Source organism: Cucurbita moschata, unplaced genomic scaffold (genome assembly GCF_002738365.1).
Source record: "Cucurbita moschata cultivar Rifu unplaced genomic scaffold, Cmos_1.0 Cmo_Scf00047, whole genome shotgun sequence".
NCBI classification, from domain to species: domain Eukaryota; kingdom Viridiplantae; phylum Streptophyta; class Magnoliopsida; order Cucurbitales; family Cucurbitaceae; genus Cucurbita; species Cucurbita moschata.
In genome coordinates this window covers 236,810-254,878 of record NW_019268563.1, presented here as the reverse complement: position 1 = coordinate 254,878, position 18,069 = coordinate 236,810, and the positions used below count along the sequence as shown (strand labels likewise).

Genomic DNA, 18,069 nt, shown 5'->3' with positions numbered 1-18,069 from the left:
ATGCATGATGATGTATGTGATTTATCTCATGATGTATGACGTACTTGACATGCTTGATGCACTTAATGACGTTAAGATGAATATGTTGTGTTTGCATGACATTCACCTTAATATGTTGATGTTTCCATGTTAAGCATACTATATGATGATGAGTGCCATATTGTATCAAGTCGATAGATCGACTTAGGACACAACACTAAGAGTACGAGAATGATATTAATATAAATATCTAACGAGCATGTGTTACTAAGCGTAACAAAGAGATGAGACTAGAGTTGCGTCAGAAGAGATGTTAAGATGAGAACTAGAGGGACCTTATACATGTTGTATGTTCATAAGCATAGGGATATTTTATCTAGAGATGATGAGTGTCGACGCGCACAATATAATAATGAGGGTGTTCATGGGGAACATGACACCAGGGGTCATCTTACGTCCGGACGTCGCTACAGACAGTTAGCTCGACTAGAGAGAGTCCAGGGGTTGTGCGAGCCCCCTGGGATTCACATTTGCACGTGTGGGTCGTATGTAGGGAAGTAATAAACATCCATAGTAGTTTGAGACTGGAGGCCACCCCTAATATGAGATGAGAAAGAGATTGGCCCGTAGAGCATATTTGCATGTGATTGCGTTTAGCATGGCCCCTATAGTGGGGTCACGTACTGAATATTGTTCGAAATACTCAGGTCGTGTGCGACATCATTTTTTCAGGTAAAGGCAAGGCGCCCACATACGAATGACCGCAACATCGCGAGTAGATACTATGACACGTGCATGGGGTAGACTCATATTTAAATTCCTAGTCTTAGGTTAGAATAGGTTGTTTTGCATTTCATTGTTTTAAATTATTTTGTATTGTTTTTATTTTCTTTAAATTTTCAATAATTCGCATTGAACACGTAAGGCCATGACTGTGTTTTCTAGAGTTATAAATGTTTTAAATGTTTTCGACATTTATACTATAGATGATGTTTTCTTTTAAAGGTTATATTCTGCATTTTAGAAAAGCATGAGACGTTGGTAGCGACTCTGAGTAAGTAGAAATTTAGGGTCGTTACATCATTGATAAGTGTGAACAGATTGATGCAAACAACTGTGAGGGTGACTAAACTTAATTTACTACTGTGAGGTTACACATCGATGGGAGAGAGAAACAAATCATTTTTTTTATAAAGGTGGAAATATTTTCCTAACAGACGCGTTTTAAAAATCATGAGGCTGACGAAGATATGTAACGGACAAACGCAGACAATATCAACTAACATTGGCCTCAGGCTGTTACAAATGATATCAGAGCTAGATACTGAGCGGTGTGTCAGTGTGAACACTGGCTCCCAAGAGGGTGGATTGTGAGATCCCACATGAGTTGAAGAGGGCAATGAAACATTCCTTGTAAGGGTGTGGGAACCCCTTCCTATCAAACATGTTTTAAAAATCGTGAGGTTGACAACGATACGTAACAAGCCAAAATGGACAATCCTCTCCCTAGTAAACGTATTTTAAAAACCGTGAGGCTGACGACGATACGTAACAGGCCAAAGCGAACAATATCTACTAGCAGGTAAGCTTGAGCTCTTACAAGATTTAGTAATTTTAAAAACCGTGAGGTTGACAACGATACGTAACAAGCCAAAACGGACAATCATCTCCCTAGTAAACGTATTTTAAAAATTGTGAGGCTGACAGCGATATGTAACAGGCCAAAGCAGACAATATCTAGTAGCAGTAAACTTGAGCTCTTACAAGATTCAGTAAGCTTGAACTCTTACAAGATTACCTTGATGATCAAGATCAAAAGTAAAAAAAAAAATGCACTTCTAAACTCATGTTTTGAATCACCCTACAAGATAGTTTAATCAAGTTTATTTGAATGACTATAACGTGCAAATCTAAACACAAGAAATGTAAATAAAAAAAAGTTCGTGAAGAAGCATAGTATGCAACTTCGTACTACAAGAATGAATATTTATAACCTTGAAAATAAACATTTTAGTAACTTATAATTAATTGAAGTGTCGTAACTTTCATGTTTATAATTTTAGAGATAATTCTCTAAAACTTAAAATATACAATAAAACCTCGTTAAATCTAAACTAACATATATGGATCTTGTCATCCACCCCGAAATTTTTACGGCATGATTAAGACTATCTTATTTCGTATTTAATAAACACATAAAAATTATTTTAAAAAAATTCTACTTATTTACCAAATATGTTATATTTGTTAGGTTGAATGGCACTCTGACGTATATGCATCACCATCTCATGTATTTATAAATGTGTATAACGATAATTACATGGTGGGCCTTGATCCATGCTAACAAACCAAGAAATCATACATTTGATCCATGGTAACAAACAGTAAATCATAGATTCTCCTTTGATCCATGGTAACAAACCACTAAATTAGTAGATTATCTTACTATGTATAGATATGACCTATTCTAAGTTTAACACCTCCTCAATCTGTACGATGTACTAGTAAGTTTAGATTGCGCCTAAAACGGCTAAAAGAAGGAGTTGGTAGTGGCTTTGTCATCATATCGACGAGCTGATCCTTGGAAGATATGAGTTGCACATCAAACTAACGAGTCGATACTCATTCATGAACGAAGTGATAATCAACCTCAACATGCTTCGTTCGTCGATGCAAGATTGGATTGGCGGACAGATAGGTGGCACCAATGTTGTCACAGCACAGGCTAGGTGCTCGCGCTTGCGAGATCCCGAGCTCACGCAAGAGGACTTGGATCTAGATTAATTCGGCATTGGCATTAGCAACCGCCTTGTATTCATCCTCCGTACTAGAATGAGAAACTGTCGATTGATTCCTTGAACTTCAAGAGATAAGATTGCCACCAACGAAGATCGCATAGCCTCCAGTGCTTCGACGGTCATCAGGATTCCCAACCCAATCAGCATCCGAGAAGGCACTTAGCAAATCAGTGTTGGACTTTGTAAGACACAAGCCCATATCAATAGTGTCATGTAGATAACGGAGAATTCATTTGACCGCCGCCCAATGTATAGAAGTCGGGGAGGACATGAACTGACACACTCTGTTGACACAAAAGGATATATAAGGACGTGTAGAGACAAATATTGGAGAGCACCAATGACACTCCAATAGCGAGTAGTATCCTCAGGCCAGAGCTTTTCACCATCATCTAATAACAATTTCTCACTAGGAAGCATAGGTGTGAGCACACCATTGGAGATGAGCATATTGGTTCTCGACAATAAATCTTGAATGTATTTATGTTGTGTCAGAACAAGTCTATTGGAAGTATGGCAAACCTCAATCCCAAGAAAATAACTCAAAATGCCAAGATTCAAGACGACAAAATCATCCCAAAGCTGTGTAAGAAGTTTCTCAGTAGCTGTAGAAGATGAGCTAATGATAATAATGTCATCAACAATAGATGAGGATATACATCTGAATGCTCATCTTCTTAAAAATGAAAAGAAAGACATCAACCTTTGAAGGTGTAAAACTCAGTTGTAATAGTTTGGAGCTAAGGCGAGAAAACTAGGCACGCGGGGCTTGTTTGAGGCCATAAAGCGACTTATCCAGCTTGCAGAGATAACTAGGATGTTGAGAATCCACAAATCCAGGGGGCTGCTTCATGTAAACATCTTCATTAAGAAAACCATGAAGAAAAGCATTTTGAATATCAATCTGTCGAATAGCCCAACCACGAGAAATAGCAAGAGATAATAAGAGCTGAACGGTAGTGGGCTTAACAACTAAACTAAAGGTATCATCTTAATCAACGTCATACTGCTGTTTAAACCTTTTAGCAACCAGGCGTGCTTTATAGCGATCAATAGAGCCATTTGGCTTTTGCTTGAGTTTGAAAACTCATTTGCAATCAATAACGTTAAGACCAGCACGAGGAGGAACTAAGTGTCATGTCTTATTTTCGAGAAGTGCCTGAAATTCATCATTCATTGTCTGATGCGAGAGGGGATACTCCATAGCAGTAATATGTGAAGTAGGTTCAGAGGCAGAAGATCGAACCACAGAATATGTTACTATTCCATCTGTACGCACCTTGGGTTTCTTGATATTGTGCTTCAATCGAGTACCATACGGATGAGTAGTAGGTGCAGGATCCGCAATTGAGGGGACAGCCGTACTAGCCGTTGCGAGGGGAGCAACCAGTTCTACAACAGTTGGTCGACCAGCGGCCGAGGATTTGATCGGGCATTGTGCAATATCATCTGCAGGCGGAGGATCTGAGGCCCCAATCATTGGCGGAACAACCGATGCTGATTCGCGTGGCAGTGACGTGGAGGATTGCAGTGGCAATCCCGAAGCTGATGTGGGCACCAAATTTTCTGCATCCAAAGAGTTAATAGGTACAAATATATGCACTTGGTCCTTCTCCAAATTAGTACTGTTGTTACCCAAATGCAAGGTGCATAAATTAGGGGCATTGTGTGTGGACGGTAAGGTTGGGAAGAATTGGGTGGGGCTCTCTTGAACGGAAAAACATTCTCATCAAATATGATGTCTCTAGAAATATAGACACGACCAAAATCGGTGTCAAGACACTTATACCCTTTATGTAAAAAACTGTAGCCTAGAAAGACACATTCCTTGGATCGAAAAGATAGCTTTTGTTTGTTATAAGGGCGAAGATGAGGCCAACAAGCACACCCAAAAACTTTTAATGAGTAATTTGGTGGGGTATGAAAAAAATGCTCTAAGGGGCATTTGTGATCGATGACACGAGTAGGAAGACGGTTGATGAGATATGTGGCGGTAAGAAACGCGTCATCCCAAAATTTAATTGGTACATCAGCATGAGCTAGAAGGGTTAGGTAACGACTCGAAATTTTTTACTTAATTTAAGGTCGCTACTGTATTCATATCATAAACATTGAATGCGAAAATACTTCATTTAAACTTTCATAAAACATAACCTAAAAATAATACGACTTCATAAAACATAACACTTCAGCTTAAAACACTGCCATGAACTTGTGTGTTTGAAAACACTTTTAAAAATGACACAATAAAAGACTAAATAAAACAAATAAACGTCTAAACAAAAAACATCCTAGCCTAAGTCTAAGAAAATAATACGACTACCCTATGTATGTGTTATGGTCTCGAGTTGTGATGTCGTCGTCAGCCGTATAGAAATGTCTTGCCTTAATCTAAAATAGAGGTAGCACGTGGCTGGAGTATTTTAAGAAATACTCAGTAAGTGACCCCACTATTGGGGGTTAAATGCAAGAACATGTGAATGTAATGATGGAACCTATCATATCAGTCTATTTTTCCTACGACACTATTCTAATGGGAAGCTTGGATGTGTACCATATACTCTACATACAGACCATACATGTGAGTATGGGCTCACCAGACAGTTCGCATACCGCTGGGCCCCTTTTCTTGTCGGGCGAGCCTTCTCTGGTATCTCAACTTTTGCCGAACATCCATTAGAATTAGTAACCGTCACGATAGCATTATGTAAAACATAACGATCTCTTCGCCTGCCTAATGGATGTACGCGTCCGTACCCTCATGATGGAATAGAGGTATTCCCCAATGCATAAGCACAGATAATGCATGAGGTCCTAACATTTTTCCATTTTCATTATCATTTAATCGTTTTGTATATATCATATTGTTTTTCATATCATTTCACATATCGTTCATCATTCATATCATATCGTTTCTCATTCTTCAGTTCTCATATCATACCTAATACTAACGGGGTTATATTTCATGTCATTTATCATGATTTCGTGTCATTCATATCATGATTTCGTGTCATTCATATCATGCTGTGTACACACAATTTAAGAGACATAACATAATGTCCCATGCTTTTAACACAACATTTCATCATATACATATCATACCATAACATATTGCATCACAATATCTCATATCATAAACATGTCAATTTATCACATATCTCATACCATAACATATTTTATATCATATGACCACATATATATATCCGTCATTCACATGTCGTATCCTAATCATATCATATCGTAAACATTTCGTGGTCATGTCATTCCGTAACTTATCATAACCTTAACGTTCTTCTACCTATCACAGCGTTACATGAACGTACCTTAGTCATATCATCACAGGAACGTATCCTAACACTATTGTTCTATCAATCTATCACACACCTATCCATTTCTACCCATAACCTAACCGTATTCTTTTATCAATCTCTCATATCCATAGCACTTCGGTATGTAACCTAACCTTAACACTTCATGAACGAATCTTACTCTTATTGTTACATTTCGTTTTGTGCATCCTTCTTGTATCCTATCTCAAATATATCATTGAGCACATCGTTTCGTAATTATTATCATACAATTCACATATTATAACATATACATAACAATCATAAGCATATTGAACCACAAACAATTCACACATATCAATATATATGACACGTGCAGAACCACATGGCACGTGTCAACATCAAATATAATCATGCCGATAGTAAGGCCACTTGCTTAATTAGCTTAGGCTAGTGTCACCAGTTTATCCTTAAAAAAAAAAATTGATTTTGTCATTTGTATCCAAGTCAACTTATATGAACCATGACATCAATTTCAATTTCAATTTTCTAAATTTTACAATGGTCCATGTGTTGGACTTCATGTGTGCATCAGAGACTTTATTCTTACTGTTCAAGAGAGTATTGTTAGTGACAAAATTTAATAGAGTTTCTTGCCCACAGATCTTTCCACTTCTATTCACCAAATATTTTCTTAATCTTCTCTCCTCATCTCTAAAATTATTTTAATTGCATAAACAGATCTATTTTCATTTTCTAAACAAATATTAATTATCTCTGTATTTATTTCCATTCTGTAAACAGAATATTAATCTTCCTCGGTAAACAGATGAATTTTCATTTTCTAAACAGATATTAATCTTCCTTTGTATTTATTTCCATTCTGTAAACAGAGATATTAATCTTCCTCTGTATTTATTTAGATTCGGTACAGATATTAATCTCCCTCTATATTTATTTTCATTCTTTTAACCGATATTATTGGCCAATTTTGTTTATTCTTACCTCCAACATTTCTTTTTTTCTTTCCTCAATATTTCCTTTTCTTTTTCCAATATTTTCCTTTCTCCAATATTTCTTTTTCCTTTTCTTTCCTCAATATTTCCTTTTCTTTCTTTATTTCCTTATTTTCTTCTTTCCTTCCTTCCCAGTTTCAATGTATTTATAAAATTGCCAACTAAAATTTAAAATTTTATTTTACAAAATTGCCAACTAAAATTTAAAATTTTATTGATGGTAAACCAAATCTGAATCTTACTTTAAAATTTTATTGATTCTAAATCAGATCTGAGTGTTAAGATGATCTTGTAAAATATTAGATAAAGGGGAGAAATCCTTATTATTTTATTGTTTCTAAACCAGATCTGATTCTGATCTTGTAAAATATTGGATAAACGAGAGAGATCTTAAATATAAAATAAGATTTACTGTAATAACAGACCAAAATCTATCTCCAATCATATCTGCTTCCCATTTCAAATCTGACATTTAGGTGGGTAGTTTTATTTTTTTATTTTTAGGTAATCCTTTTTAGTTATTTATTAATTAATTATTATTATTATTTTCACTACATTTTCTTTTATATAATTATATATATATATTTGTATTACAGTTGGGCCAGTTTCTTTTATTACATTTTGTTGATGCGTGTGAGGGCACGAAACACGATGAACAATTCCAAGGAAACGAAAGAATGTGTTATGAATTTTCTAATATTCCCCGCCCCAATCAGACTGGACACTTGATTTTAGTATCTAGGGGGCGCTCAACATGAGCTTGTAACTGCACAAGTATATGAGGAGCTTCTGTACGATCATGCATCAAATAGATCGATAAAAATTTACTGAAATTATCAATGAAGTTGATATAATATTTAAAGCCGCCAATAGAGGGAGGTGCAGGGCCCCAAACATCCGAAAAAAATCAATTCCAAAGGTGACAAAGACATATGAAAAGAACTAATGTATGGTAACAGATGACTTTTTGCTAACTAACACGCATTACAAAATGGCAAAGGTGACTCACTAGCACACGAAATATTATTGAGACGCAAAATTGACTTTACTACTTGAGATGAAGGACGTCCAAGACATGCATGTCATTGGGCATGAGTAGTAGATTTGCTATTGAGGCGTGCTTGAGATCATCAACATTAGATGGCTTAATTGGATAGAGACCAGACTCACACCTCCCGTCTAGAAGACTTTTCCTCGACTGTCGATCCTTAATATAAAAATTCCAAGGATGGTATTTAAAAAATATGTCATTATCACCAGAAAATTTATGAACGGAAAGAAGATGTTTGGAAATTTCAGGCATATGCAAAATATTACGCAATGCAAGAGAACGAGTAACAGTATTAATTGAAGAATGACCAGTATGCAAAATACGCAAACCTACTCCATTGCCGACTTGAACTTGTTCACCTCCATGATAGCATTCAGGCACAACGAGATGATCCAGGTCACCGATGATATGATCAGTGGCGTCTGTGTCGCTGTACCAATTTGGATCAATCTTGTAAGAAGAAGTAGTCGTCAGTGCTGCAGAAGGAGCAAAAGGAGGTTCATCTTGATAGGACTCATCCATCCTATGCCAGCAGCGAACAACGTTATGTCCCACTTTGCCGCAGATCTGGCAAGAAGGACGAGCAAAAGGAGGTTCATCTTAATAGGACTCATCCATCCTATGCCAGCAGCGAACGGCAGTATGCCCCAATTTGCCGCAGATTTGGCAAGTAGGACGAGCAGAAGGGTCACGACGATTACCAGTAAGACGAGAGGGCACACCACCTTGAGAACGGCCACGACCACGATCCCTACACTCACAGTTCTTCTGCAGACCACCACAACCAGCATAATCAACTGAAGATCCAGAATTTAATTGAAGTACAGCCTGGTGTTGTAGTTGATGACCTTCAAACGCCATTAGATGTGCAAACACATCATCAAGCGTGAGGGATTCACTCTTGGTAGTCATCGAGGTGACGAAGGGATCATAGTCAGGGCCAAGACCAGCGAAGAGATACGCGATCACATCATCATCCTGCAAGGCAGAGCCGGCGGCAGCCAGCTCGGTGGCTAGCCCTTTGATCTTGCGAAAATAATCTGCAGCAGACATATCGCGTTTCTTGGACGTGGTGAGCTCAACACGGATCTGAACAGTGCGAGCACGAGTTAACGACGAAAACATCTGCTGCAGTGTATCCCACGCCTCCTTGGAAGTAGTAGCGGCAACCATATCATGAAGAATCTCCTCAGACATGGAGGAGAGAAGGCCACTAAGGACCTGTTGATCCTGAACATACCACCGATCATAGGCCGGATTAGAGACCATATCAACACCATCAGTGGTTGAGGAAGGGACCAGCTTGGCAGGTGCAACAATGGTGCCATCGAGGTAGCCCATAAGCTTCGTACTCCGTAGGTAGGGGAGGAGTTGGGCGCGCCATATGATGAAGTTGTTTTTAGTGAGACGGATTGTGACAGCCTGATGGAGAGGGATTGGGCCAAAGGTCGACGCCATGGTAGATGAGATCGTGTTGAAGTTATTTTTTGTGAGACGAATTGTGACATCGTGGTGGAGAGGGATTGGGCCAAAGGTCGACGCCATGGTAGATGAGATTGTGTTGGAGATGGTGGATGGGGAGGAGGAAGAAGATATGTTAGACATTGTTAATAATAAACTTGACTCTGATACCATGTTAGGTTAAATGACACTGTGACCTATGGGTCATCACCTCATGTATTTATAGACGTGTATAATGAGGATTACATGGTCGATACATAATAACAAACCAGGAAATCATAGATTTGATCCATGATAACAAACCAAAAAATCATAGATTCTTTTTGATCCATATAACAAAAGTAAATCAGTAGATTATCTTACCATATATATATATAAGCCTGCCCAACTTTTAGGGTTTGAGTTAGATAGCTTCGATTGGTCGGGTTCCTTGGTCGTATGAACCCTTCGGTTAGAGAGCAATTTTTGGTTTAAAAGAAAAAAGGGCTTTGGGCCCATTAAAATTATGGTCGTTGTGGGCTTTGGGCCCATTAAAATTATGGTTGTTGTGGGCTTTGGTAACAGCGGTCCATCAGAATCCATGTGCCCCTTTTAAGAAGTCAATTGCATTTCTCTGAGAAAGTATATAAAGCAAAGAAGAAGAAACGGCAGGAAGGCAATTGAAGAAAATGGGAGTCACAAAGGAGCAACTCGAATCTACTTTAACCTCCAAATTGAATCCTCAGCATCTGGTTTGCTTCTTCTTCACGCTCTTTCTCTACTTTTTTCTGATTATCGATCCTCGTGTTCTGTTCACCTGCGGTTTTCCTTTTCGTTCACTTAGTATTGAGCCAAAAATTGGCATCGTGTTCTTGCTAGTTTAGCTTTTCTAAGTCTTATTTCACTTCATTGCTTTGAATTGAGATAGTGGAACTGAGAAGAGATTTGGAAGTGTTATCTTCCGTTCCAATGGATGATTTTCTCTGCTTTTTGTTTTTACTTGGAGATCTTATGGTGTTTGAGTGGTGGATCTGAAAGCCTTATGGAGTATGATATTCATTGGTTCCATTCACAGTGAAGATATTCAGAGAGTATTTATCTTAAAAGAGGCTTTGGTTTGTTTTTTGTTCAATTGGCATGGTTTATTTGCTATTTTGTAATGATTTTGGTTTTAGTTTCCTGTTTTCTTCAGTGACTTACTGATATTTTTTCTGCCTTGTTCTCTACTTATAGAAATCACTAATGTTCAAGTTTGAGAAACAAATTAAGTTTTTCAAAACTTCTCCGAAACTTGATGACAAACAAAAATGTTGTTAATAAAAAACTGTATTTCTTAAGAGAACTAAAAACAAAATTGTTTGTATTATTCTTACGTAGTGATATGTTAGGATTTGTGATGTACTATTGTTGGATTACCAGACGAACACTGTGAAATTTCCCTGAAATGTGTTTGGACTTAATACTAGAAGTTCCAAAATAGAAGTAAAACTTCAAAACTGGGGACTGCTTTTGTGAACAAAGTATTCTGGGCTTTATAAGCAATCATTGGAGTCTGAAAACTGAATGTATAGCAGAAACTTAACAAGAGGAAAAAAAGGCGTTGTCACCATGGTCATGTCTTGAAGGGATTTTCTGTAAATTTGATATTTAAGCAACGGTTCTGAAGTTTGCCTGATGCTCATTGATTGTGTGTAACACACAAGTTTTCAAGCACCTCACTATAATAAGTTTTTATTTCAAACATGGAGTTACAGGTGAGGATGGTCAAATTTTTGCTTATAGTGCTAGAATTTTCTAGTAGACATACAAATTCTTTACCACTTGAGGGGCGTTTAGCTCACTATTCTAAAAGTGGGAAGTATAAGTTAGCTAAGCCTAACCCATGGTTGACCCATGGTTGGTTGACAGTGTGAGATCCTCCATCGTTCGGAGAGGGGAATGAAACATTCCTTATATGAGTGTGGAAACCTCTTATTAGTAGACACGTTTTAAAACCTTGAGGGAAAGCCTAGAAGGAAAAACCCCAAAAAAGACAATCTCTGCTAGCAGTGGGCTTGGGCTGTTACAAATGTATTAGAGTCAGACATCGAGCAGTGTGCCACGATGCTGGCCCCCAAGGAGGGTGGATTGTGAGATCCCACATCGTTTGGAGAGGGGAACGAAGCAATGAGCTTGGACTTGGGCTATTACAAGCAGTAGACGCGTTTTAAAACGTTGACGGGTAGCTTGGAGGAAAACCCAAAAAGAATAATATCTGCTAGCGGTGAGCTTGGGCTATTACAAACCGTTTTGCACACATGTTTGCTACTCTATTCTACTCCCTAAGTTGCAACGATGCTTTACCTTTACTCACCGGGTTTGCTAGAGTACTTTATCATTAATCTATAGGTTTGCTACTATATAATTTCTTGTAAACCACTTAAAAATTTCTCTAGTATACTACATGAACTGCAAAATCAGCATCTTGAATCACTAATTATTTCCTTGATTGTTTCAGGAGGTAACTGATACATCTGGAGGGTAAGTTCTAAACCACGCGTGATTAAAATTTTGTGATACATTTCTACAGCCATTTTCCTGAAGCATAAAACAAATGCTATCTCCACCAGGTGTGGGGCGAGTTTCGTAATTGATATTGTCTCGGAACGATTCGAAGGGAGAAGGTTGCTTGAACGACATCGGTTGGTGAATGCAGCTCTGGAGGAGGAAATGAAAGACATTCATGCTCTCTCCATTAAGAAGGCTCTGACCCCACAACAGTGGAAGCAACAGCAAGAAGAATCTGAAAAATCAAAATCTGGTGCTTAGAAGAGCATGATTGATAAGTGAAGTAAGAGACACTGATGATAGTATAAATAAAGCATACTAAATAGCCACTAAAGTAATGGTGTAATTCTGATTCTGCTGTACTTATGTATGAAAATTTATGCTTTTGAGTTTGTTCTTTGTTGATAGTTGAATTTTAAAAAAACATATCTCGGATAAAAAAGATTTAGGTTTAGCAATTTAATAGTTTCCTTTCAGACGAGAAACATATTCAAGTAATAACCTAAATGATTAATCGTGTTCAAGTTATAAGTTAAAAGTCTATAGTTTGGGTTTGGGTGACTTATCTGCGACTCACTTTGTAATTGTTTCAGATGATTTGATCTAAATCCAAATAAGGATATCTTATACAATTTATATTAGACTGAACTACCAAATATTTTATCTCTTTATAAATTCTTTAATGGAAGAGATATACTCGATCTTAGTTCAGAGTGACTTGTAAATTCTTATCAACGAGAGTTTATCTTTTGATTGAGATAGACGAATATGATTTTGGAGAAAGAGATATCTTTCTTAGAGAGAGAAAGTAAAGAGTGGTTCACTCCTAAAAACAATTGACTCTTGCATTATGTAGGTCACATGCATGAATTATTTTCCAATATGTTAAATACGGATGCATACACCATGAATGCACGTTTTTTTATGAGCCCACCTAGTGGGTTAATGCGTGCATGCATGAACTATGTGTAAAGAAATACTATGCATCCAACCCTACTTAAAAAAAATAGAGTCTAAGAAGCAGTCATGAAAAGTAAGTCTCATTAGTCATGAATTATGCAGTATGTAATTGCATTTCTTGACTCAGCATAAATATGTAATTGCATTTCTTGACTCAGCATAAATCCATAAATGCCTGTCTTTTTTAGTTCCAACTTTCCATCCAACTAATTTTACTTTGAAAGAAACAATAATTGGTTACAATTCCTTCTCTTATTCCTCACTCTAAAAATTCCTTCACGTCTCTTTTTCATCTCTCCTTAGATATCAAAACTTTAGATAAATAGAAAAAAACTCTTTCATTAGTATGTCTAAACATAAATACAAGACACTTCAATACTTATCTAAAGTTGGGAAAGAACCCCAATTTAAAAACAACTTTTTATATATTATATATATACGCTTATTTTCTCATTTGCAACCCAACAAGACTTTAAAACTAAAAGTTAAAAGTATAAAGTTCCATAAAATGGCACACATTTCCAAAATCAATACATCTATTCAAAATTCAACTAAACGATGAATCATTAAATATAAAATAATTGAAAAACGATGAATCATTGAATATAAAATAAAAGCCAGTAAAGAACCTTAAATTATCACAACAAACACACTAATTTTAATGGTAAAATGGATAATAAATCTTTCTTTCTTTTTCTTTCCACTATACATCCTCAAAAAATTATGACTCAAAATGGCCATTAATTGTAAATGAATTCAAATTTGTAGTTCGAATGCATGGACACCAACTCAAAAATGTTCTAAATAACTCATAAAAGAGTGAAAATCCCATTAATAAGTAGCAATAAATCAAAAAAAAAAATATTATTTGATTCAATTGTCTTATAAAAATAAAGAAACAGTTATGAAGCAGCAAAATTATGCACCTCAACTACTAGTATTAAAAAAAGTCGACAATTATATATCAATCTCTCTAAATAATTCAAAGGCCAACCCATTACAACGCACAAATGGAAGCAATACAAAGGCTCCACAGGTCACCAATTTGTGACCAACTATTTCTTTCTTTTTCTATAGATTCCTTTTCTTCTTAAAAGAAAAGTCAGCAAAAGAAGTTCAAAATGATGGAACCCTCATATCAATATCAACCTCTTGATATATATATTTTCAATAGCTCTCAAATGGCCCTCCAATTTATGGGTATTTAATCTAAATGTCAATGAACCTACCAAAACTTTGTAGGAGCACAATTGGAGAAATAACCATTAATAGACAGAACACTAAAGGAGGATGGAAAGAAGAAAAATGTGAATATGAATATGAATATGAATATGATGCCCTTATAAAGCTTTCAACCCAAATAATAAAATATCATTTTGCATAGCATGTTTATGACTGCAAGGAAGGACCAAACTGACTAATATTTGTCTTACAATAACTATTAACATTAATGTTCTCGAAAAAAAATAAACAAAGAACTTGGAATATAAAATAGGAGGAAGAAAGAGAGAAGGATAGAGAAAAATAAAAGCATCACAATCATCTCCTACTAAGAGAAAAGACATGGTTGCGTCACAGATTTGGCAAAGGCAGGCAGGGAAAGATTTTGGAAGGAAAGTTGTTTTTGCCCACCAACAACAACATAAACATCCAGAGGGTCTCAGTTACTTCTTAATCCCAAACTCATAGCGGCGGTGGAAAGATATGGCATATGAATGAATGACCTCAGAAATATACCCTCCTTCCATGACCCATATCCGTGCTCAACCGAAACAGTTCACATCATTACACATGACACAAAAAAACCCAACTAAAGGAAATAACTCACCATTCAAAGCACATATTGAACCTAGAAGCACTTCCTGTGGACAATGGATGGGCCAGATTCGTCATACTCGCCCTTCGAAATCCACATCTGGTAAGAACAAACGAAAGTCAGTTACGAACATGTGCAAGAAATGGAACCAAAAGAGAGGTAAAGAGTGAAAGGAGGGAGTGTCTCACCTGCTGGAAGGTGCTGAGCGATGCAAGGATTGACCCTCCAATCCAGACACTGTATTTCCTTTCTGGTGGTGCGACGACCTTGATTTTCATGCTGCTGGGAGCAAGAGCTGTGATCTCTTTGCTCATTCGGTCGGCAATACCAGGGAACATGGTAGAACCACCACTGAGAACAATGTTGCCATACAAATCTTTTCTGATATCCACATCACACTTCATAATTGAGTTGTAAGTAGTCTCGTGGATTCCAGCAGCTTCCATTCCGATGAGGGATGGCTGGAAAAGAACTTCAGGGCATCGGAATCTCTCAGCTCCAATAGTGATGACTTGTCCATCAGGCAGTTCATAGTTCTTCTCAATTGAGGAGCTACTCTTGGCAGTCTCGAGTTCCTGCTCGTAGTCAAGTGCAACATAAGCCAGCTTCTCTTTCATGTCACGGACAATTTCCCGCTCGGCAGTGGTTGTGAACATGTACCCTCTCTCGGTGAGAATCTTCATTAAAGCATCAGTTAGATCACGACCCGCAAGGTCCAGACGGAGGATAGCATGGGGTAGAGCATAACCCTCATAGATTGGCACAGTGTGACTAACACCATCACCAGAGTCGAGCACAATACCTATTCAAATAATTCATTAAATATTTATCCAAACCACAACATATCTGTCCTAAGTTTAGGATAGAAGGAAGGAAGAAACAGATGTGAACCTGTTGTCCGACCACTGGCATACAGAGATAGAACGGCCTGAATGGCAACATACATGGCAGGTACATTAAAAGTTTCAAACATGATTTGTGTCATCTTTTCTCTGTTGGCTTTAGGATTGAGAGGAGCTTCAGTAAGAAGCACTGGGTGTTCTTCTGGTGCAACACGTAGCTCATTGTAGAAAGTGTGATGCCAAATCTTCTCCATATCATCCCAGTTGCTGACAATACCATGCTCAATGGGATATTTCAAGGTAAGAATACCTCTTTTGGATTGGGCCTCATCACCAACGTAAGCATCTTTCTGGCCCATACCCACCATGACACCGGTGTGTCGAGGTCGACCAACAATACTGGGAAACACTGCCCTGGGAGCATCATCACCAGCAAATCCAGCCTACAATTTAAAAATTAAGAACTTCAGACCTATTACCAGTCTCAAGGCAAAAGCAAACATGCCAAGAACAACGGGTACATGTTTGAAGGGCAGTGATCTACCTTCACCATTCCGGTTCCATTATCACAAACAAGTGGCTGGATATCCTCAGCATCGGCCATCTTTTATAAATACTGAAAAACACACACAAATGAGAAAATTATTACCAAACATGGTGCAATGCATCGTTGAATTGGTAGTAATAAGCTGTAAGCATATAGCACACAATCCAATTTGTAATAAGGCCCAGGGTAGAAATTATAAACGACGTCACCTAATAATAGTTTTACTCCAAAACCCTTACTAGCTTCTACTTTTGTCCAAACAATAAAAGATTGAAATTTTACAGGAAGAACCGGATCGGCATCAAGAGAAAATATTGATTCTTGGGAAAGGTGACGGGCAAAATCTCACATATATTCTATTAAAAGATAAATTACAAGGAAAGGAGAAGCCAAACAGATGATGCACTAGGGATAATCGTAAGCAACACGATTTTAATATAAAAATCATGTGAGTTAAGTCAGCAAATAATCGATCCTCAGTCAATCAACTTTCAACATCGCTTATCAACAGAACAATTCAAGTAGCTGAGATCTTTAGTTGAACTTCTTCACAAGTCCAGTCATGACACCAGGTAAATATGGCAGTAGAAACGATGTTATAAGAATACAATTGCATCGAGAAAATTACAAGCGATATCCAACAAATACAAGATCTCAGCTCCAGTATCACAAAATTTCAATAACAACACGCAAAAGGTCAAAGATCAGCAACAGTACTTTCAGAATCTAATTGCAAATAGCCATCGAAATGTCACCGAGTCCACTAACCAAACAGATTCCAAAACAAAAGATAAAAAGAACAAAGGAAAAGAATCCTTTACAGCAAGAAACAGTATACCGATTTACAAATCACATGGTTCACATCAGAAAACTCAGAACAGCAAACGAACTAAGCAACCACTGTTTAAAAAGGCAATCAAAGAACTAGAAGCTAAAAAATCTCATGATCGACGAAAACAAAGCATACATTGGTAAAAATAAAGAGAAAACAACCAGATCGAAGTTCATAAGAGTGATAAAAAAACCAGAAATGGCAGGAAAAGCAAATCCAAATCTGGAATGAAATCAGAGTAAGAGATCTAAACAAAACCAGATCGAAAGGGGAACATACCTGTGGAAGTGAAGAAACGGAAGCAGAGAAGGAAGATGTAAGAGCCAAGAGAGGGAATCGACGGCCTCTCTCCGTTTTCAGGCTCAGTCTCTCCCGGTTGCAAAGGCGAGAAGGTGAGATCGAAAATGGAGAGAAGGAAGGAATGGACGAAGGGAGGGGAAAATGAGGGTATTTATATGGAAAAGGAAAAAAAAAAAACAAAATGCAAATTCAAATTCAAATGAAATTCAGATGAAATGAAGAATTTGGGTGAATGATTTCGACCACCAGTAAAGATAGTGTGACCTGGATGACAGCCTTTCTTTATTTTTTCTTTCTTTTTCTTCGGGATTTAATTCATTACATTTTTATTTGTCAGAATTTTTTTCTTCCCCAACATTTGTTAAATTAACGTCCACGGGGATATTTTTCTCTATATTTTAGCATGTTAGTGGGCTCGATGAAAATAGTATATATTCTTACGAACCACACGAAGATTTAAACCTCGGACTTTCCCAGCTCCATGTATAACATAACAAGGTTGTGTTTTGTCTCTCTATCGGATGTTCCTCTCACTCTCAATTTCCCTTAACCAATTGATCGAACTTGCAACCTGTAACAGCTCAAACCTACCGTTAGCAGATAATGTCTATTTTGGCCCGTTACCTGTTGCCGTCAGTCTTAGAGTTTTAAGAC

At 37.3% G+C, this 18,069-nt stretch overlaps 2 protein-coding genes and 1 non-coding gene across 3 annotated transcripts; 1 reads left to right on the top strand and 2 right to left on the bottom strand.

Annotated features, from left to right (window-relative positions):
• Positions 1-8,978: 8,978 nt before the first annotated feature.
• On the bottom strand, positions 8,979-9,118 carry LOC111434996. The gene has a single exon (XR_002709017.1). It is a non-coding gene; the product is annotated as a small nucleolar RNA Z247 (small nucleolar RNA).
• Positions 9,119-10,216: 1,098 nt separating this feature from the next.
• Positions 10,217-12,515, top strand: LOC111434902 (protein BOLA2). Its single transcript, XM_023072232.1, has 3 exons — positions 10,217-10,323; positions 12,069-12,091; positions 12,181-12,515. The coding sequence occupies exons 1-3, from the start codon at positions 10,261-10,263 to the stop codon at positions 12,377-12,379; spliced, it is 285 nt and encodes a 94-aa protein (XP_022928000.1). The 5' UTR covers positions 10,217-10,260; the 3' UTR covers positions 12,380-12,515.
• A 1,906-nt stretch (positions 12,516-14,421) lies between these two features.
• On the bottom strand, positions 14,422-17,550 carry LOC111434899 (actin-7). Its single transcript, XM_023072230.1, has 5 exons — positions 17,395-17,550; positions 16,281-16,352; positions 15,786-16,179; positions 15,083-15,696; positions 14,422-14,993 (listed from the first exon to the last, which is right to left on the bottom strand). The coding sequence occupies exons 2-5, from the start codon at positions 16,338-16,340 to the stop codon at positions 14,928-14,930; spliced, it is 1,134 nt and encodes a 377-aa protein (XP_022927998.1). The 5' UTR covers positions 16,341-16,352; positions 17,395-17,550; the 3' UTR covers positions 14,422-14,927.
• Positions 17,551-18,069: the final 519 nt, after the last annotated feature.

Coding starts and splice junctions, on each gene's coding strand:
- LOC111434902 (XM_023072232.1), top strand. CDS start 10,261: ATGGGAGTCACAAAGGAGCAACTCGAATCTACTTTAACCTCCAAATTG. Junction 10,324..12,068: donor AATTGAATCCTCAGCATCTG/GTTTGCTTCTTC, acceptor TGATTGTTTCAG/GAGGTAACTGATACATCTGG. Junction 12,092..12,180: donor GTAACTGATACATCTGGAGG/GTAAGTTCTAAA, acceptor TATCTCCACCAG/GTGTGGGGCGAGTTTCGTAA.
- LOC111434899 (XM_023072230.1), bottom strand. CDS start 16,340: ATGGCCGATGCTGAGGATATCCAGCCACTTGTTTGTGATAATGGAACC. Junction 16,180..16,280: donor ATGGAACCGGAATGGTGAAG/GTAGATCACTGC, acceptor TTTAAATTGTAG/GCTGGATTTGCTGGTGATGA. Junction 14,994..15,082: donor CGCTCAGCACCTTCCAGCAG/GTGAGACACTCC, acceptor TGTTCTTACCAG/ATGTGGATTTCGAAGGGCGA.